The sequence below is a fragment of the Anarrhichthys ocellatus genome, unplaced genomic scaffold (genome assembly GCF_004355925.1).
Source record: "Anarrhichthys ocellatus isolate YVR2014 unplaced genomic scaffold, GSC_Weel_1.0 scaffold13, whole genome shotgun sequence".
Classification (NCBI taxonomy): domain Eukaryota; kingdom Metazoa; phylum Chordata; class Actinopteri; order Perciformes; family Anarhichadidae; genus Anarrhichthys; species Anarrhichthys ocellatus.
Genome location: NW_022280043.1, coordinates 4,086,795 through 4,109,459, shown reverse-complemented (window position 1 = coordinate 4,109,459; position 22,665 = coordinate 4,086,795). Strand labels below are relative to the sequence as shown.

Below are 22,665 nucleotides of genomic sequence, written 5' to 3'. Positions count from 1 at the left end.
GTGTGCACAGCATTCCTGCGCTCTGATTGGCTGTGCGAGGAAGCAGGTGGGGTGGATTTTGCTCCAATAGAATGCCGAAACGATGGCGGACGTCGCGTGTCACGTCATCACATTGAAAGAATCTGGAGGGCCCGGTGTGCTGGCTGATGGATGGCAAGGGATGGATTTGAACCTCAGTGAGATGGATGGAGGTCTGCCAGAGGGGCACTGTGAAGGGACATCTTATGCAATGGGAGTTAAAACCAGTTACACTTTATTCATCCCTGATGTCACAAGATGGAATGACTGATACGCAGTCGGATATTTGCATATTTGAGCTTCTCAAAAGAATACGATTTCAGTTTGTACTGTGTTAGCCTATGAATATGTTAATTTGTAATGTGTGTATGCATTACTTCCATTGCTTTATAACAAAGCCTGTGTTGCAAAGGTGTAGAATTTGAAAGAAATGAAGCAACAGATGCTTTTGAGTTACCTTATTTGATTTAATTCCTTTTTATTGATTGTTTTAATCTGTCTTTTGTGAGATTCCCAACCTTATGGAAGTGCAGTACTAAATTGCCGGAGTACCCATTTAACAGAATAGGAAACCAGAATAAATGTATATCAGACTTTTTCCAGTCGTTCCCTTTTTCTTGTGAATTACTGGATATGTTTGTATCTTCAGGCCCCTAAAAATAATTCAAATGAAACAATGTGAGAAAAAAACACTTCACCCTTCAATTGGTTGAATTGCTGGAGGAGAATCTTCCTTATTTCAACGGTCAGTTAGTGCTGCTGGCATATAATGTGGGTGTTCAAAATTCTCAATAAAATGATTTTACTGTTTAAAATGACAATTAAAAACACACTCCATTGGGGTGCACCAGTGTAACTTGATTTATTTCATTCCATGTATCGTTTGTCAACTAGTCAGTGGACCATCTGGGCTGCAGAGTGTTATTTCATGGATATTACATCCAGCATTAGAGATGAGGATTTTTATTTCAACTTGTGAATTAGAACCATAAATTACCGCCGCCTTCCTATTTAACGAAGTTCAGGTGAATTTCATGTTAATCTCCTAAAAAAGTGCTTATACCTCTCTTCATCATGGACCCTCTGATCTGCTGCTCCTCTCTCCTGTGTCCAGCTGGAAGCATCAGAGCTGCAGGGTAGATGCATCTTTCAGCCTTATTGCTGTGGAGCTCTAAACACAGACCCTTTTTCACTTTTTAAAAATCTCTCAGACCTTTATCAGCAGTCTTTGATGTATAATTGTCTTCATCGTTTTCTTTTAGTTTGAGCTGTTTTTGCATTTGTTTGACATTTCATTTATTTTTTCTTCGCTTAATCTCTTATGTCCTTATTTTTAATGTGATTTCTCCACAGATGCTCTTTTGTCTCTGGTTTCTGTAATTAAATTGCAATATTCCTAAAGCTCCTTGAAGTCCTTTAAATGCACAAAGGTCCGTTATACAAAAGGTTATCTAACCTTGATCTTTAGACGCTTTGTCCTTTCAAACATATTCTAAATGTAATGCAATAAGTGAATCATCTATTTCCAGACATTTGAAACTATACTATGGCTGCAATTATAGGAATTTTGTGTTTTCATTTGTGATGCTATGGAGGTACATGTACCATATGCATCAGTAACTTTAATCTCTGATGGGTACCATATTTCTCAATGGGTCCTTTTATTGTGGATAGTTAAGATATTTGCATTTTTTTTATTACATTGACCCAGCTAAAGGCTTTATATGCTTCCTCATAAACCCGTAATTGTAGGTTTTTAAGGTCATTTGTAAATCTTACAGTTGCAATCGGACTGCCTTTCAGGATCGTTGCACATTGCTGTATGACATAAAACACATTTGCGTGAATACCACCATGTTTGTTCTGTTTCATCAGACACAGTCACAGTCCTGCATTAACCTCCTGCACAGAACTACACAGACACACGGGAGCTAGATTTCTGAGGCTGTGTGATCATCCGTGGTAAATTCAAACTATGAAGTGATTATGGAAAAACAAACGTTTAGAACGTATATGCTGCGTGGTTTTACAGGGGGTGGTGACTTTTGACAGTTTTCAGTCAGCTCTGAGGTTTGCAGGTATGAAAGTGTGTGCACTGTGCTCCTCTTCATCCCAACATACCACTGTGTAGAAAGAGTATGTACAGGGAAGAAAAGGGCAAAAGGGTGAGGAGGCGAGAGTGACACCTTCACACCCAGTTGTCAGTTTGCTTGTGGGCCTCTCTCTCTCTCTCTGCACTATCCCGTTCTCTCACTCCTTCATCGCCCCTCTCTCGGTTCTCGTGTTTGGTTTTCAGACTGTGAAATCTAAGCCAGGCTAAGCTGTGTAACCAGGGATGAAAGACGGGAGAGGGCAGAGAAGAGGGGATGAGAATCGAGGTTGGGAAAGACCTGGGGGTGGATTTCATCGCTTATGCCAAAATATTGTGTCATTCATCAAGATGTCAATGATGTCAGTGGGATTTCAAGACCCAAAACAAATTTCACTAAAGAGAGAAACTTTCATTACATCACAATTTTCTTTTATTTCACATCTTTAAACAGTTTCTTATAGTTTTCTCTATATACACATTTACACACAAACATTTAAAAAATGAAAACAAGCATTTTTAACAAGAGAATAAACAACTGTAAATGTATTCCGGGAAGTCCCTTCAGTTTGAGGTTTGACAATGTGCAAGTGGAATCACACCTGCACATCAGACAGTGTACCATGTGCAGTAGAAATGAGTGAATAACCAGAAGTACTGAAGAGGCTCAGCTCCCTAAAACCCCTGCTAGTTATACAATCTTAATGTATCCGTCTCTGATGAGTGGATCTCAACCTCCGGTCACAAACCCTCTTGAGAACATGGAAGTCTATGGGAACTTGTGGCACAAAAGTCAAATTAAATTTTCTAGGGTCCAAATAAATTCGGGTCAATTTCCTCTAATTTTGTTAATCAAATACAGTATAAAATGTAAAAAAAAAAAAAAATCATAATGTGGCTCATTAGACAAAAAGTTTGAGAACCACCGGTCTGGATTAGACGAAATGTTTTTTCGTCGTGTTTTATAACTGAACAGAAGGAAATGTGTGATGTCAGATGCTTTCAGTAGTGTCTGAAACTTAAAGAGAGTCAGACTTAGAGATATAACAGACTTGAGGCGATACATCAGGGAGCCGAGTGCTACAAAACAACATGACAAAAATCCACTTTGGCAGTAGACAACAACATTTCCAGTACACACAGAATTAATAATTTCTCTACATGTAGAGGAAGAAAAATTACATTAACAGCTAGAGATGAGGAGCGTAATGTAAATCTGTACCTATGGTGAAAACATAGGACGAAGAAGGAAATATACTCCTTGTCATTTTCAATTTGATATCAATCCATTAGTATTTTGATCAGTTTTCTTTGTTTTGTTCGTAATGAAAGAAGAGTGCACTTTAAAGGGTCACAAATGAGAACTCTCATCCTCATAATAAAAAAAAAAAAAAGGTCCTCTTCTTTGGAACGATCCACGTTCCACATTCTCACACACGCAAACGCACACTGACAGCACTGTCCATGTATAAAAAAAATCTGTATAAAAAAAACAAACAAATAATAAAATAAAAATTAAAAAATCTCTGAGTGTTCATTCATGGTCCCAATGACCGGCATTGAGTTAGCATTGTCTCTGTTGTAAGGTCTTGCTCAGCCTTAGTGTAGCATCAGGGCTAATAGTAATGAGCTCATGGTCAGGAAAAGTGAAAAGGGGAGCAGCTGTGCTCCTGAACTGCCGATGCTCTTCTGAACGTTTGGCTCCATCACAGCAGGGTCATCTGAGGAACGAAAAAGGGAGGGAGAGTCAGTGTTGAGTTTCATCATTCGGGCAATTTTAGTAACCACACCCAGCTGAGCTCCTCAGACATGGGACTGCTGTGACTATTTTGCATCCGTCTGTTTTTTTGTTTTGAGAAGAATCCTCACCTGCTGGGAGCCGGTTAGAGGGGTTGTGAACTCCTCCAGAAAACTTCACTTTTCCTTCATCCAAGGTTTTTACTGTATCTTCCGCCTTGGATTTATCTACATTGTTTTTCCCAGAGCTGACAACATCCACTTTTAGCCTTAGACAATCCTGGCCATGGTGATGCATTGGCTTGGCTGTGGAAAATCAGAAAGAGTTTTAATACAAGACACCTTCTCAGGAGCACAATAAGTTGAAAAAGAAAATGTTATCTTTCATACTTACAGATGTAATAATAGCTCTCTCCCTGTCTGAACTCCTTGCCCAGGGTGAAGGGAGTAAAACGCTGGAATTTCTCAGAGAATTTCTCGGGAGCGTGGGGAGCAAACGGCCGCGAGCACTCCCAACGGAGCTGGTCGAAGGAGTGAGGCTTGCACACCTCGTAGTCCTCCTTCTCCACCATGTACAGCACATAGCGCTCAGCTGCATGCGATGACACCTCGCCGTGGGTGTAGTGGGGACAGATGATGTCCAGATAGTCGTTGATACGCACTTCCACTGCGTACTCATCCCACAGGAAGCTGCAGGGAGACAGGAGGTGGTTACTGACAAATGTCTTCATCTGGCATGGATATTTTTTTATTTTGCCGGTTTGTACACGTTTTCAAACACACACCCTTTGCAGCTTGGCTCATACAACACACACATTATGAATAACAATGAGGGCTAATCACACACGCACAGACGCGCAGCAACAGCAATCAGGCTTACTCACGCGAATAACACACAGGTACAGTCATTAGGGCGGAGGTCAGGCACCACGTGAGAGTGTTTGCGTTGACGTGTACTTGTGACAACCCATCACCGCGACAGAATTAGAAACAGCCTGATCAGGTTGGACTTGCTCCATTTTGTTTACACCACCTCTCATAAGCCCTACCACCATCCCTCTCACGCACCTTCCTGCTTTCTTCCCTCGTTTTGCCTGCAGCACATGTTCACTTCATACCTGCGTACAACAACAACAACAACAACACGAGACCTCCCAATGTCCCTTTTCTCCTTCTCTCTGTTTCTGTCTCACTAGTTTCTTCACCTGGAAGCTTGTCCATCAGTGTTGAGGCTCCTGTTGTGGCTCCTCACACTAATTTGCCATCTCTAGCAGAAGCTCTGTCACTCAATGTCTCGCTGATTTCATCAAAGACAGAGTGGGTGGAGACAGTCAGACTGTCGCCCTCTGTCTCCCTTTTCATCTATACCCTTCATTTAGTTTTACGGCTCTTTTTGAGCCTTCCCGTCTCCGCTTTGCTCACTTCCTAGGCTTGTTTGGTGTCCTAATGAAGCATAGAGGGATGGTGAAATTTGTTGCGATAGTGTTCAGTCAGAATACAAAGGCGGTTTTCGTGGAGTAAAGTAGCTGCGACTTCATGAAGCACTGACTTCTTGGGGCAAAGAGGAAAAACTCTCACCTGGCATCTTAACTTACACATAACTAATGTCTTTCCTTTAAAGTAATATGTGCTGTGCAGCTCTGTGGCATGTTGCTACTGCTGTGAGATCAGCCAAAAGACAGGAGGTGAAGAAAGATTGATACTTGCATATTACTCTGATTACATCCTCGAGGGCAACAGGCTCTGATCCTCACATCTAGTCTGTGTTTAAACTGAATGACTGCTTGTGTTAAGCGTGTTGCTGAGAGTGAAAGTGACAACAATTGAAAAACAGCCTATTTATCTGCTATTGTTAATGCATGCAAGTGTGTTTGTCGCTGCATCAAAGCATTGGATGTGTTGGCCCCGGCCCCCCGTCCTGTTGTTGTGGCTCCTGTTAGGACCCCCTGGCCAAGTCACAGACACACTGGCTCCAAAGGTGGGCCTCTAACCCCTCCTTCCTGCCTCTGTATGCAAGTGTGTGTGTGTGTGTGTGTGTGTGTGTGTGTCCCCGTTAGCGCTAACCTACCTGTCAAAACATGCTTTGTTAGCCGAGCACAGCTCTACACTTGTTATCCAGGGCTAACAGGCTGATCACAACCCTGCACTTGCAATCACCGCTCTCTCTCAGAAAAGGTTCTTTGTACGCATGTGTACACTCGTGTGTAGGTGTGCACGCCTTTGTTTGTGTGAATATGTGTGTGCTCCAGTGAAAGGAAAAGAGACAGCCTCTAGCAGCCTAATTGGCCAAATAATCTCTCCTCTCATCTCGTTCCTCGGTTTTCTTTGAGTCAGACCAGTAATACTTTGAGAAAACAAGGCACTTGGAGATTTCCAGCTGCTCCCTCTGCAGAAAAGTATAGGGTATACCTTTTTCCCCCCACACTGCGTCCTTATTAGTGGTCTGGCCGACCTCAACGTGAGAACACAGGCTTGTCAAAAGCCAACAAAAACATATATTCTGTTGCTAATTTAATTCACAACTCATGCTTTAAAAGAAAACTCTTCCTTTATCCTTCTCTTCACCTCTTCATTTCCCTTCTCCTCATCCTCTCTTCCATTGCCCTGGCTAATTAAAAGCCGTTAGAGGTCTGAGGCCAGCGTGTTCTCAAGAAAAGGAGGGGAGGAGGAATGAATAGGGTGTAATTATACACTTTCCCTCCCCAAAACAGAATGCCTGAAGGGGAGAGGGCCCCTTCAACCCCTGTACCTTACCCCATGTGGAGCTTTCACTACCATGACTGGGGTGTGTGTGTGTGTGTGTGTGTGTGTGAGACTGTCATATGACTGTCAGTGTATTTTCGTGGTCCGCATTTGGGTTGTCCAGAATTGAATGGGTCTTTTTTTGTTGCTGTGGATTGTGTTATCTTTATGCAACCATTAGTCAAAGGACTGTCTTTCCCTCCATCCTCCCTATCCTTTACATTTCACTCATCAAAGCTCTCCACTCTGGAGACTTTTGTATCTCCCCGCAACTACTCTCGCCTCTGACTGACAGTTCCCAGGAGAGTGAGAGTCGCATTAACGTGATAGCTATGTCGTATGTGAGAGCGAGAGCCAGGTGTGGGAGTTGTTGCAAACCTACTTCTTCCTGTGTGTTGGTTCGGCTGAGTGTGTGTGTGTATTTTCATGGGAGAGGGATTCTCTGAAGACCCTTATTCAGGGCATCTCATGCCCCAGGCTCAAGAGCACATCTGTTTATCAAGGCCTACTTACGCCTCTCGTGCGTGCGTGCGTGCGTGCGTGCGTGCGTGCGTGCGTGCGTGCGTGAGTGTTTTCTTGCATGTGACTGAGGTGTGGGTAAACAGCAAGGGTTAAAGGTGGTTGTAATATTTCTTCCCCTCTGCTGCAAACAGGTCATCTCTCACTAAGGAGCTACTCTTGCTTTTGCGTCAGCGGGCAAGTTGTGTGTGTGTGTGTGTGTGTGTGTGTGTGTGTTACAAGGGTATAAAATAGTTAGGTGAGTTCTTCAACACTTGGCCTCCTCATTTAAGCTTTGAAGTCTTCCATTGTTCTTGCACTGCACCTCTTCCATTTCTCTTTCATTTGTCTCGTCTCTCTGCTGTCCCGCAATTTGTCCCCCGAGCTCTCACTGGTATATCGGTCAAACAACTGACAAAGGAACTCTGTCTTTCACTGTACCTCTGGGGGGTGTTTCAAACTGGCAGCCGGGTCGAAGGGTTAGAGTTCAGGGTCGCAACTTCTCACACTCGCTAGCATCCGAGTCGGCACTTAAGATATTTGTTTCGCAAGCACAGAGCGAGTCAGCACCACTGAAACACTAAACAGATGCACCCCCCAAACCATTTGCTCTGCAGGTAGTCGGTAGTCAGTGTGCATACACTGGAATGTCACAGCGGGGGGGAGGGGGGGGGGGGGGTCTGTGGTTTGGATGGTTACTTTGTTCTCACAAGGCACACTCATCAAATTTCCAGTCACACTCTCACACACTTACTTTGACGTGTACGCTTAATACCCTATTAATTTGCTGTGGTATGGCAGATTCACACCTCTTTTCACACGGGCCGAGGAGCTGTCAGTGGTTCTAATGGGTTTAGCTGCTCACTAGTGGGATACGCCATTACAGTCAATCTAATGTATACCGAAAAGTCTCTCTTTATTAGCTTCGAATGTAATCTACCTTCATTCTTCCTCAATCTCACGGTCTTACAATAAGAAACCCAAGTGGGAATTCTTCCTCCAATAGGCACCAATACAACCGGCTGTCTCTACTTGGATTGTAAATCCAGCACTCAACTATATAGTTTCTACGACATGCAAATCGGTGTGCTTATATATGCACACATCCTATAGTTAAGACACTGAGAATCCTTTTAGCCCCTGCAAGATGAGCTTTTAAAATGGTCAACTTTGCCATTTCTCACTTATTCAATTCCAAACTTCACTCGCTTCATCCATCACTGTCCACTCTCTCCTCCCTCCGTCTGCCTTTCCTTTATTCTACCAAAATCCCCCCATCCCCCTCTCCCTCTCCTGTCTCTTAACGCCGACATAATATACCACCGCTCTTCATGCAGGCTAATTTCTCAACACAAATCCCTTTCTCCAGTTCACCCTCGTCTCACCCTGCACCCCGGCCTCTGCTCCTACTCCTCCTCTCTGCCCCAAACATCTTTTCACCCGGACTCCCTTTTTGTAGCCTCCTTTTCTGTATGCAATGAATAGAAGAAGGCCAAATTGCATCATGCTTGGTTTAATATGTTTTGGGGTCACAGAGTGGTTAATCTGCTTGCCTGTGTCTGTCTTGTCTCGCTGAGAGAGAGGGGGAAAGTTCAGTTACTTTTAAGAATTTACATTTATTATTCAACATGTCTTATTTGAAAAAAGATATGAATCAACTGCTGCAAAACATCCTCTAAATACCGTAGCTTAAGTCCATCCGACAGAAATCTGGTGCCAGTGAGTCCTTTAGAGGGCGATGGTGGGCTATGTGTGGACAGCAAAGCCAAAGTATGCCTGAAATGCTATGAATGAGCAGTGTACACATACGAACACACGCATGCCTACCCTGACATACTACGATAACGCTAGGCAAAAGCATGGCCTCTCTAATGTTAGCAGAGCCAAGGCTGAGGGGTGCCATGTCCACCTCCGGTGGAAAACTACTGGGACCAAAACAGAGGATGGTCTGTGAGAAAATAAAAAGGGGGACTGATGGAGGGAGGGGAGGAAGTCTGGACCACAGATAAGGAAGTGAGAGGAAGAGCAGAGAGAAAACAGAGGCGCATGGATATTGTGATGTGGGAGGAGGGTGAGCCACAGATACAAAGTATACTGTAGTTTACGTGGTCACTAAAATCTCCAGGTGCTGCTGGGTGCTGATGTAGGATGGATCCCATCTGGGAGATTATGGTGGGAATGATCCACTGTGACAGCTACAGGTTTATTAAGCTACAGCTACAGGTTGTGTGTCTGAGGGTCAGATGGTCAGATTATAAACTGTCTGTAATCTATGTTTGTGTGTGTGTGTTTGTGTGTGTGAGTGCAAGTTTGTGTGTTCTCATTTTGGTGAGATTACAGGCCTTCAACCAGACGGGCCATGGAGTGGGGAGGAGGAGACAATGAGTGGAAAGAGAGAGCAAACTAAATGTAGAAAATGTACAAATTGAGTGGGTAAGGGCGGGGCATCTGGGGATCTAGACTCCAGGCCATATGTACGTGTCAAGGCAGGCCCGGCTGCTTCAATAACAGCAAAGGCAGAGCCAGACACCGACGGAGATAGACTGAATATTACATTACACCAAACTCCTGATAAAGATACTTCACAGATACTGGGGGCATGGGAAATAAAGCCAGGCCACCCTGGATGGAGGAAAGCAGCCCAATAACACAGAGATAGTGTATTTAAAGGAGGCTGTGTATTATCTGTGCAGCAAAGTAGAGATCTTGAATGCAACCGATTCAGTAAGTAGAGAGAAAAGAAGATGGAGGGCTCGAGGCCAGCGGCCAGTCTGGGAGGAGACCCAGCTGTTAAAGAGAGGAAAAGGAGCGACGATGGGTAGAGGAAGAGACAGGTACTGTACAGTGAGAAACACACACACACACAGCTGACAGAGTTGAGTATAGTAACAGCAGGGAGGAATGCCAGCTGTAGCTAATATTAACATCCAAGTCCACCCTCTTGCCCCCCGGTGTGTGCAAGTGTGAGTCACACATTTATCATGTCTCGGTAAGACTGCCTACGGTAACAGACACTCCTTATTTTACTCTGACGTTTGGGCACGCACGCACACACACTCTAACAATCACGTACTCTCTGTCCAAAACAAAAATAAAATCACTTCTTGGTAAAAGCTGGTAAATTGCAGCACAAGTTCAAAGTCTCTCTCTCTCACACACGACACAGGCAGAGACACGTAGTGTAAAAACAAGACCAGACTGAGAAAAACATGCCTCTCCATCTGTCAAGTAGGAAAACCACACACACACACACACACACACACACGTTGGTGAAAATCAAAACACACTCCTACATGCATTGTTTAGAGAAAAACACACACACCTAAACGTCTCTATACTCCCTGACATGAATGGGCAGACTGCTGCCATCTGGTCACTGTCCTCCACCTAAGACAAATCACTGCTGCTCAATCGGACCAAGAATCAATTAGCATTAATTATCCACGGCCCATTGCCGTCAAAGCCCCAACGTGAGCCTGAACAGGTGACTGATTGATCACTGGGGAACGGATCGGGGCAGGTGGGCTTTTAGCTGGAAAGCAGGAAACCAGAAGACAAGAGAGATCATGGAAAAAGAGAGGAGAAGTGAGAGGTAGACGAAAAGAGGAGGTGAAGGAGGGGGTCTGGGAGTGAAGGATTATATAGGACTAATGGAGATTAGGCTGTAAAATGAGACAAAAAAATAAATAATATGAGTGGCATGAGGGGGTCAGCCGATTATGGTTTAATTTAAGCTGCCATTATCTTCCTGATAGTCATTTCTGTCCCTGACTTTTCATAATTTCTCTTTACCTCTTAAGTGGACAACAGAGAACAAGACATCTAAATCGTCCTGGTTCAACAGAAGTATGACGGATGATGAGAGAAGAACAGGCAGAATAGATACACGTTTGTTATGTGTCATTTGTTGCATGTCTGTTAAGAGTTACATTATGATTTCTGGTTATACAACTCCCATTTGACAGCAGTAACAGTCCAGGGCTGTAGTAGAGACAGCAGACCACCCCTGGTCTCCCTCTGGACCTTCTTTTTGTCTTCATCATTAGTTGAGGGAAAACTTTATCCGGACACAAAAAAGCCTCTGGTTTCACATTTCCTCTCTACCGGTTCTTTCCGTCTCACCTGAGCCACACTTCCTCTCCCTCTGTGTGTGGTGACTCAGGTGTAAAACCCAGGTGGGTCAAACCCTGGCCGGTGAGTCACACCTGGACTAACCCATGACACAAGCACTGCTCATGACGACAGGTCTTTCCATTAGACTTCTTATCCAATTATCAGGACAATTGTGTTCCTTGTTACAGGGGCTCTTTTTCAGTCCTGTGTCTATTGTCATTCTTAAAGGGCAATTAGAGAGCCAGTAATGTAATCAAGACAAGCCTAAAAGGCCATAATGGCTTTTGCCCTTGTTTAGTCTCGGTGGCGGATTTTAATCGACCTATCTCGGCAGTAAAGGAGCGGGGACCGTCCTTTTGTTTCAGCTCGCTTATAAATGAATACTGTCTTTCAAACGTGGGGATCACTCCCTCCACGCTAAAAGCTCAATAAATCGCACTGCGATATTGCGCGTCTGCGAGGATCCATCGATCCCACTGAGTGGTCGGATAGCGTTACATTTCTGACCTCAAAACAAAATAATCAGCAATATGTGCCTCTTACTCTGACACACACACACACACACACACACACACACGCACACACACACACACACACACACACACACACACACGCACACACACACACACACACACTCACACACACCATCTTATCCAATGAAAAAACACTGTAACATACTAATAGTTGATGTGGCATCTCTATAAAAGTGAGTCTGAAACACCGATTCTTTTTCATTTATAGACTTTCCATGAGACACTGCACCAACACAGACACAGGTGCAGACCCTAGACAGCGTCACTGTCCAAGTTCATACTCGTCAGTCTATTTTCTACTATTAGAGTATGTCTGAGTCTATGTGTTGCAGTTAAATATAGTGGGGAATATGTCCATCTGTCTAGGCATCCGCTCACAATCTCCTGCTTTTAAACCCCACTGCTGGTGCTGCTGTATAGTAATAACACCTTGACAATCCTGCTAGGCAACTTTAAAAAGGACTACACACCTTAAACGCCACATGAACCTTTAATTGCCACATGAATGAAAACAACAAGCTTAGTTGTAACCGTTTAAGAGCGTGCGCAGCATCGGGTACTTAAAGACACGCGGGACAATGCGGACTATATGGAGACTTTACATGTAGAAAATGATAGACACACAGTCACACAGACAGAACAGTGAGTGATTGCCCCTTCACAACAACTCACACATTAGACAACTTTAGGCACACACACGCGCGCAAACAACAAATAGCGCACAAAAGCAAATATCTGCACTTACTCTGGATTCGTGCTGTTCCAGTAGACGCTGTGTCTCTCCGCACAGGCGAACCAAGCACCGATGCTCAGCACCAAACACATCAGACACACCAAATCCATATTGCCTCTTCTCCACAGGACGCTCGCCAAGTTCAATTAGTAAGCGATGATTTAAAAATGACTCTGTTATTGAAGATTTAAATGCGTAAATATGCGAACGAAAAACAATCGCGGATTTTACACTACTAGAGTATTCAAAGCAGTTCAGAGTGATGTCACTGACCAAACACTGTTGCAACTGTTGACTGGTTCACAGAAGCGCAACTTGACTGTTTTATCTGGCTGTAGCTCCACCCTCGATATGATGCCAGCCAATAGCTGTAAGGTAGTCTGAATGCCCCGCCCACCGCCCGCAGCCATTGGAGACGCTCAGCTGCTCGCACTTCACATCAGGAACATCGAAAAACACAAAAACAATACCACTAGAAGGAGCCTATGATAACCCTAATAAAGACATATAAATCAATGTGGTGAGAAGAAAAAAACAATTAGAAGCAATACAAAGTTCAAAAGTTAATGAACAATAAAAAAAATAAACACTGAAACACATATCTTTACAGGACACTGGTTATTATAGATTGTTGAGCAACTTGATTAGAATGAAGTTTAGCGAGCTGTCAACAGGTTTTATCAGATGTTGAATTAAATTAAATAAATTAGGAGAATATAAGGCAATGTGTACCATCTACAATAACATATAACTCAAGTATCATTATTCAAAAGTAGCTAGTAACTATATCTTTTAAAGTATAATATTTCCCGATAAAAATGAATGGAGCAGAAGTATAAAGTAGCATGAATATTAAATACTCAAGTAAAGCACAAGTACTGTACCTGAAAATTGCTCTTAAGTATAGTTATTGAGTAAATATACTTAAAAAATACAAAAAAAATGTATCATTTATTTTGATAATTCATGTATATGAATTCATACAGCCATTGTTTTATGTTGGTGTCAGTTGTTTTATGTTGTAACTCTGTAATGTCTGGGTGTTGCATTGTGACGTACTGTGTGTTGCAATTGTATTGTGCTGAGTTGTTGGGTTGTTATTATATATTGTAATACAAGTTTGTCAACTTGTATGTTTTGTATTGTTCTAAATTGCATTGTTTTGAAACTGAGCTGCAAATATGTTGGTGCTGCAGAGAAAGAGTACTTTAGTATATTATATACTAAAGAGAGTTGTCCCAGTGGTTGTTTTGTAATCCTTTGAGAACCCTAGAGATGTGCGTATGCTCCGGTAGGCTGCTGTTGTCTGGGCACGCTGGTGTACCGATTACCTTTTGTCAGATAGTAAAGAACTATTATCGTCTTATCAGCCAGTCTAATCTTGTGGTCTCCGCTTCACCGCGTCCCCAGACAGGTAACTTCAGAAAACAACCTGACAGATGGAGTGGATAAACTCCAGACCATAGGGTGTCAGCGGGATTGTGGCCTCAGCAGGAGAGGGTTTCCCTCAGGCAGGGATGGAGCCCAGCCAGGGTTAGCCGGTTCAGAGCTCCAGAGCTGCAGGGAAACAGAGTGTGTGTGTGTGTGTGTGTGTGTGTGTGTGTGTGTGTGTGTGTGTGTATTAGTATGCGCAGACAAGCTGAGTGTTTGACTGTCCCTAGGCTTGGCTGGGCAAGCAGACACGTCCTGGCACTCGGAGGATCAAGAGAGAGCACACACACACACACACACACACACACACACACACACACACACACACTAACACCCTCACACACATGTACACACTCTGACTGTAGATCCCGTAGACAGTCGGGGGGTTAATCATATCTGAGGGTGCCTTTCCGCTCTATAATGTCTCCCAAAAAAAAGAGGGGGAAAAGGAAGAGGAAGAGGAAGAGGAGTGATGAAGTGAACTGATGAAGAACAGGTCCAGTTTATGATAAACTCTGTATGCAAAACCTTTGGAGGATTTCATATGTTCTCGCAACTATACCTGTAACGCCCACCATCTTTCATTTAGCGACACCAGAAACTGCTTTAAACATATTGATTTCCTCGAAGGAATGAATTGAAATGCAAATACTGTTGCAGGAACCCTCAGTTCTCTCTCCTACACAACACCAGGAGACTGTCCCTCGTTGCCATCAGACCTCTGCTGCTCAAACATGGGATGTTGTCATGATACATAGATGTTTGTAACATACATCCAACAGTATAGCGAGACAGAAACACAAATTTAGAAATCCACAACCCACAAATACACCTCCTCTCTGCTGCTGCAGCCAGGAGTCATATGGCTGGGATCTCCCATGTACATGTTCACACTGAGAGAAACACACACTTTAGCTCTTATGATAGTGTTGTAGCTGGGATGACTCTCAGAGTGAGACTTAACCCTCCCACACCCCATACAGGCACACACAGACACACACCGACAGGAAAGACCAGGGCTTCTGCGAATGATAGTGAAGCAGAGAAAACTTGATGGCTCAAAAAAGAAACTCACAGAAAAAGTGTTTGAGATGATAGAAAGCTCGACAGCTCTAAAATTGGATGAAAGGAAGTCTGGGGGAAGACCTGACAGCCACACAAACCTCTCAGCAAACGGAAACCGCCTTGTTTTTTTCCAAGGCACTTGTCTCCAGGCGTCATCTATCCACGAGTTGTTCAACATGCTATGGAAATCCCACAATTACATAACTTGTGTAATTAAGTAGAAGAAAACACAGAGCGAGTGGTGCTACCTGTACCTAACGATGCCTGATCTTCTCTTTCCTACTCTCCCAACCTCAGCAAATGCATTTTCTATCAGAGGGGAATATTTAGAAGAGTTTTGGGGAGTGAAGAGATACATAAAACAAAAACATGATTTCAGAGGAAGAAGAAAAGTATCAACTCAGCTAGAATACATGTTTTGATAAGAGAGGTTCAGGATATGTGACAGATTCCCCTCAGCCTATTAAATGTTCAGTCTTGCTCCTCTCTTCCACTCCGTCCTCTCCACTCACCCTGCCGGCCTGAGGCGGGGATCAGAGCTGGTCAGGGATCTCTGTCTTGAAGAGGTTTCCCAAGACACACAGAAATATGAAGCAGTAGAATTTAATAGAGGCGAGAGAATACATCACAATTAGGTGGAATGAAACTTAGAAAAAGTCCGGTGTTGTAGATAAAAGACACATTGAAACACTGGGCGTCAGCCACACCGAAACACAACAAGGAACGGAACAGGGATGGTAGAGAAACTGCTTTTCAGGCGAGTGTATGAACACATCTGCCCGAACACGTGCATGTGCGTGCACAGGTTTTAATTGGAGTTTAAAGCTGTGTAGGAGTGCTGCTTCCTCTGTTGTTTCTGCATTTGAAAGAGCGAGATGTTATCCAGTTGAATACATTTCTGCCTTTTTTTTTTTTTTGTCCTGACTTTATCATGTCATCACTCGTCGGGCCCTCCTCCTCAGCTGCTAATGTGCCATGTGCGCCTCTCCTTCCTTGCCTCTCCCTCGGAGAATAATCTCAGCTGTTGTTGGAAAAATAAGGTCATAGGGAAGATCAACATTATGATACAATGCAAAGGGTATAAAGGGGCTTAAAGGGGCTAAATCACTGTCATATGCTCCTTATTGATGCTAGTTAATCACAGATTGCATTTCAAATAGTTGCCTTTTGTTCACCCAACCTCTGTCATTACAGCTAGCTTAGGCTTGTTAACACTTGGCATTGTTTCATCTACACATGGACAGCTTGTCACCCTGCTGCCCTCTGTCCCTTTATCCCCAGCCTCCTGCGGGCCCTTGGCCCTCTGGCTCATAGCGGCACACTCCGACAAGCTGCTCCTTCTCTGCCACCACAAAGGCATGTCTCCCGGCCCCTATTCACACCCATTCATCTGCATACAGGTGGTCGCCCCATTCGAACACAGGGAGGCACACTTCCGCTCAATAACGCTCCGTGTGTCTAGATTTAGCCCGGTTGGGGGGCAAATGGGTTCTCTTGCAAAGACAAAGTCTTAATGAGGTGGTGTCTCTGCTCTGGGAAGCTATTGGAAACTCGCCATGGAGCGTGAGCTGTTTCCAAACGTGCAACCCATGAGCTCCAAACAAGCCAAGGACATGCATGCAAGCAAACTATAACAATGTTGCATGTGTGTGTCAGTAGGGGGTAAATTAGATCCCCCAGACTAACACTCTCTCACTATTCAGACCGCAGGAATCATTAACTCGCCCAGTCAACAGGCACACTTCACTCGTTTGCTCCCTCCCCGCCACTCTGTCCTCCTTTTCTGTCTCCCAGGGACTCTCACTCCCCATGCACACACACAGACACACAAACACACCCACACACAAAAGCACAAACAAAACCCGGTGAAATATTTAACCACGCGGCCTCTGCATTGCCTCTGCCATCATTTGTTATACTGTATCTCGTTGTCTGTCTCCCTGCCTGTTCTCTCGACTCATCTGTTGTCTCTGCAGCCTTTTCTTCCTTCCCTTTCTTCTGTTCATCTGTTCAGTTATTTCTACAGAGCCTTCATCAGCCACTAGCCAAAACGTACTGGGTGCATCTCTCCCTGATTACTTTACTTTCTCTTGTCTTCTTTTCACATTGCATTCACATATAGCTCTAGAATGTATCCCCTTTACTCTCTTTCATGCTCTATTTCTCCCTTTCAGTTCCTACTTCCCCCGTCTTGGTTTGGTCTGGTTTTCTTCCTGCTGCCCCCCCCTCCCTCCCCTCACTTTCAATCTTTTCTTATCCCTCGTCTGTCCCCCCCTCCCCTACAAGTACCTCGGGCAGTGCATTTGTTAGGAGAGAATCCATTATCCTCCAACCTTCTGTCCTCTTTATCTCTCTCTCTCTCTCTCTCTCTCTCTCTCTCTCTCTCTCTCTCGTCTCCTCACATACTCCTGGCCCCAGCCCTATATTCATTAACATAGTGTTAATGATCCCAGATGGACTGACATGTACTCTATGGGGGCGAAGTGTGAATGGCTTCTTCCAAGGGTGTATGTGGGTGGTTGTGTGTTTGTGTGTGTGCACACACGGCTGTTGGTTACATGTGTGCATCGTTGTGTGTGTGGCCTACAAATTATATGTGCGTGACTGTGTCTGTGTGCATGTGAGTGGGTACATGTGTTCATATCAGCATATGAGTAAGAAAGAGATGCTTGCTTCTTTCCGCCGGTAGATAGCTCCGTTATAATGACATGCATCTCTTAAGCCAACAATAGAATTGATCAGACGGCAGCTGAGGAGCGATGTCAGTTCATGAGGAATTTGCTCTGCCTTTGAATATAAAGTGAGTGAGTTGAGATACGTAAGCTTTAATGTCAAAAGATAAGTTGTTTTGACAAACTGAACTGAGAATAAGCAGCTCTGAAAGAACTCAATGTTTCATCACTTTAAAAGAGGTCAATAGCTTTATCATGCATATTGCTTATTGGTAATAGTACAATTTCACCACTTGCATGATCAGTGTCTCATTATTGGAATTCCTGATTTAGAATAAACAGCCTTAGAATTTTAGAAATGTAAACCGTGTAAACTGTGCTCACGAGACACGAGGCGCTTCAGTGTGCGACTCGCGTTGCATTGCGTCATAGCCTGAACATACATAATCACTGCAAAGCCGTGTGGTTTGACGACAAATCATCTTTTTTATAGATGATCAGATTGACTTCTGTTTCCTCTAAATAAATGTGACTTTGTTCTTGAGACAGATATCAGTATATGACATCACAGTATGAGTGACTGTTTTGTGGGAATTTCCAAAGCCAACTTTAAAAGTACATTAAATCCAGAACTGTTTACATCCAAGTTTACTAAGCTCCTTCTTCACTGCCTTTGCTGGTGCATTGCAGAATATCTTGAAGTGTTACCGCCACATGTTGATTAGTGGAATGGTGTGAGACCATTGTGTATTGAATGTGTCAACCATGCAAGCTTGTACAAGACAAACTAAGCGGAGAGCCACACATAGAATAACAGCTCCATGGCACTGCTAGAGGTCTCATACGATTCCACAGAGAACCCGTAAGAGCTGTATCAATGGTCTCTTTTGATTCTCCACAAAGAAACAAAAGAACTACTCCTATAATGGTTTGGGCTTGGCCAGTATAGTCTATTTTAAGGGAAATCAAAATGCTGCAGCATGCAATGATATTTTAAACAGTAGTGTGTTCCCAACTTTGTGAGATTTTGAGCAAGGCCCTCAGCAGGACAATGCCTCTGTTCAGAAAGCAGGCTGGGTCATAAAGAAATGGCGTGACCGGCATGCAGCGAGTCCTGACCTCCACATTCATTTAACTCCTCCAGGATGAATTGGAATGCCAAGTGCGAGCCCAACATCAGTTTCCGACTTCACTAATGTTCATGTGGTTGAATGGAAGCAAATCTCTGCATCCATGTTCTCAAGTCCTTTGGAAAGCCACGAGTTCCAAAAGTCCCCGTGGCTGTAGCTTACGTTGCAAATGTTAGCGCTAAACATGCCACTATACTGATTAACCATTATGATTTATCTTTTATTTTCCAGTCAAGTGACCCTTAGACTGACAACATGCATGCTATGCTGAATGTGTCTATGGATAGGCCCCAAAGGATCAACAAGTTAGAGAAGGCAAGAAGTTAATAGCCTGCTGCTAACCAAGTGTGGGTCCTGTGGTACACACTCACACTCACACACACACACACACACACACATAAACACGCACAGTCTGCTAAGGTTACAATGTTACAGGTGCAAGGGCAAAGTGCATGTGTGTGAGTCATGGATACGTTAGCATTCTCTAACTGCATACACACATTGCCTGACCCCTTTCCAAATATAGTTTACTGCATGCTCACTAGTAGCATTAATCCCAACTTACACAACATAAAAGTTTGCATACAGCAAACGGCAAAACATACCAAACAATTTGACTTTATCTTTAAATGCATCTTTTTCTCTCAGTGGTGTTTCTGTTTTCTTGTGGGTCCATCCAACCCAGTCCCGCTGTTCCCTCTGCCTCCTGTTCTATCTCCATGTTCTTTCTTTGTCTATCATTGGCATGGTCACGCTCATTGCATAATCGCACAGTCGCTTCAGCATCGAGAACGCTCAGTCTGGCACTTGCCATGTCAGGGGGCTGTCCCTGTTCCCTTCTACACATAGTCACACTCAACCCAGGAGCTCATGCACACGCACACACACACACACACAGACACACACATGCACATTAAATCAATCACTGCCTTTGTCTAAACCATCATCTCTGCATCTCTTGTTTTCTCCTGTTGAGCAGAAGTGTGGCATAATACTAATGTACCAGTAGAAACACACCTGTAGCCCCTGTAGATATAATTACAACTTCCAATGTAACACTGCCAATTCCACCCACACTCAGCCACTTATCTAGACTTCCCATGCTCTTCTGTGTGCTGGATTTTGAAAGCAGTTTTTTTGTTGCAGGTTTCTGTAGTTTCCCATCTTAACGGATCCCTAAGATCACATCGTGCAAATGCTGATAACGATAAGAGTACAAAGAGGAGTCGTTCAGAATGGGAGCACAGATGTGATGCTTGAAGAGATTGTCTAATGAGAGACTGGAAGTGAATTCAGTGAGCACAGTCCATTAAAGATTGATGAGCGTTCTAGCCCAACAGGAGATGGGTATTGGATTGTGTGTTTGTGCAGTGGTCACCATGGTGATCTCCTAAACCAGGGTCTCCTCAATGACACAAGTGGGTGGCACCAATATCGAATCCACCTATCACACTGCCACACAAAGGCCAACACACATCTGTTTTTATATATTACTGAGAACTTTCTCATGACAATATTTTACAGTAGATTGATTCTAATTATTTCCACAACATGGCCTTTATCTTTATATTCAATCCTGTTGGTTATGATAGTAGTTTACACAACGCTGGTTGTGTAGATCTGCAACAGTCCAGCAGGGTGAGGAACATGAGGGATCACACCAGGCCCAAAGCAAATGTAATTTCCTTGGGAATGTTTCTGGGCAGTTTAATAACACAAAGACATAAACAATTTTTTGTAAGACTGTTTGGTATATTATGTAGTTTTACTTGGGGAAATTTGCACTCATGACCTCAGTATCTCTGAAATCCTGGCTGCGGCTCTACATTTTTAGATGAAACACATACAAAAGCTTAGTTACATTAAAATCTCTCAATGTAGAGAAAAACCATCTAAGCGCATTCAATTTAAAACGGGGGATCTTCACAATCTAATGGCCATTTCCAATTGACACACAAAGAGGTAGGAATGCTTCACTTGAGTGATTTATGGACGTGCAGTCACTGAAATCATTCAAGTTAGCAAAGTGTGGACAGGTTGTTCGTTTAGTTTAGTGATGACAGCAGGTGATGGGTTGAGGAAAGGTCAGGTCACGTTTAGGAGGCTATTGGGAGAGTTAAAACAGACAGTGTAGGAAAGTTCAGTTGGGGCGGTGGTCCCCTCCAAAGCTCTTAACAGCTAACACATGGTGCCCTCTACCAGAATGGACTAATGGAATAAAATAGCCTGATTCAGTTAGAGACACACGCACAAACACACATTGATCCTGTGAGGAAAGAGCCTCACGAGGATCTGATGGATGTTTGTCATTCAGTTGCAAAGAAAGGGAGGTTCTTTTGGAGAAGCCTTTTCATCAGGGACTCTACTCATTCAAATAAAATGTTCTTTTCTGATGTGGGCTTTCACAGAACTGTCAGAGAGGGAATATGCTTAAGACCAACATGTCTTAGTCGCTGTGTCATGATGCACAACTAGTCCACTCTCAAAAATGAATGTGATGCATTGTGATACATTTTGCAGATTACATGTCTCTTGATTATACTTGATTTTGACAAAGACAGTAAGACTGAGAGTGAACTCCAAACTAAATCAAAGCAGGATGGGTGCAAAGTGAAAACATTGTAGTCATATTTGGCTTTGATAGCCGCCATCTGTCTAGGCTTGCGGCCAAACCTGTCGAAACATTTTGGAAACATGGAACCTCAGAATCTGACGGGTCCCACATTTGTGTGTAGCACTGACCTAAGACTTGAAATATGCAATGATTGTGTTTACTGGTAGGATTGCTATGTCCTGTATGTATGACGCAATATATTGAACTTCCATTTATATTTAGAGAAAACCTACAAGAATACCTACTCCTCTTCCTTCTGATCAACAATGTCTACAGTGGAAGCATGTCATGTAATACAGGATACACTTAAAGGGCTGGTCAAAAGGTTAAGCAAAGAACTGCCAAGAAACGTACCGGAGGGGATTACTTACATCCTCAAAGTCTCTATAGTTACTCTTATACGATTAAAACCAATTGCATTACAGTGTCCACGTCTATACGGGGGATAAGGTATGTAGAGGAGGCGCAGTAAGTCTGGTTATAACAGGCTTAAGTTGAAGGGCTCTGAGCTTCAAAGCATGATACATCATCTCTCCAACCTTCAATATTTGTCATCTAATCTGTACAGCACCTCAGTTCCGAAATCTCACATCTGTTTTTGGGTAAACTTCAACTGGAGAGGATATAGAGAAGGAGAAATCAAGTATTAGAATGAATCATGTGGCATCAGAGAGGATTGAGTTTATCATCGTCTCAGTGCGTGTGGGACCCCTCCTCTCTTTACTTCTCCTCTCCGTCAATGGAATAAAAGGACCTGATCCCTTTATTGGGTATTATACTTAAGTGGGTTAACGTCACTGGCTCTGCCTGTCGCAGGATTTTTTTGTATTTGTGATACCGTGCATCAGCTCACTCTATGGTGTTTTCTAGTATGAATGGAGTGTGTCAGTGCATTGGCCTAAATCAGTCAAAGAAAGACGTCTGATTTGAAAATGATTGCTGCGAACAAAAGAAATTGTTTATGCTCTCATCAACATCACATCAGACGGATTTGTTTGAGGCTTATGTGTTATGACCGCATGTTTGCGTTTGCATCATGTGAATGTGCATTTCATAAACACACTTAAACTGTTTACTCTTTGGCATCATGTTTTCTTTCTTAGATTTTTGTCTTTTAAATTGTGTATATAATGTAATTAAATGTATGTAGGATCTGTGTTTTCCCTGTCAAAGAGTCTTGGATTGTGTGAAGCTGTCTCCCTACTATTTTATATTTGCAATGTGCCATTCTGCCTCTCTTTTTGCCAAAGAAAATTATCATTCTTCACTGCAAAAAATATTACAGTTTAA

At 43.3% G+C, this 22,665-nt stretch overlaps 1 protein-coding gene across 1 annotated transcript; it reads right to left on the bottom strand.

Moving 5' to 3' along the window:
* Nucleotides 1–2,522: 2,522 nt before the first annotated feature.
* efna1b (ephrin-A1b) lies at nucleotides 2,523–12,746 on the bottom strand. The gene is made up of 4 exons (XM_031853411.1): nucleotides 12,476–12,746; nucleotides 4,239–4,534; nucleotides 3,977–4,150; nucleotides 2,523–3,828 (listed from the first exon to the last, which is right to left on the bottom strand). The coding sequence occupies exons 1-4, from the start codon at nucleotides 12,571–12,573 to the stop codon at nucleotides 3,707–3,709; spliced, it is 690 nt and encodes a 229-aa protein (XP_031709271.1). The 5' UTR covers nucleotides 12,574–12,746; the 3' UTR covers nucleotides 2,523–3,706.
* Nucleotides 12,747–22,665: the final 9,919 nt, after the last annotated feature.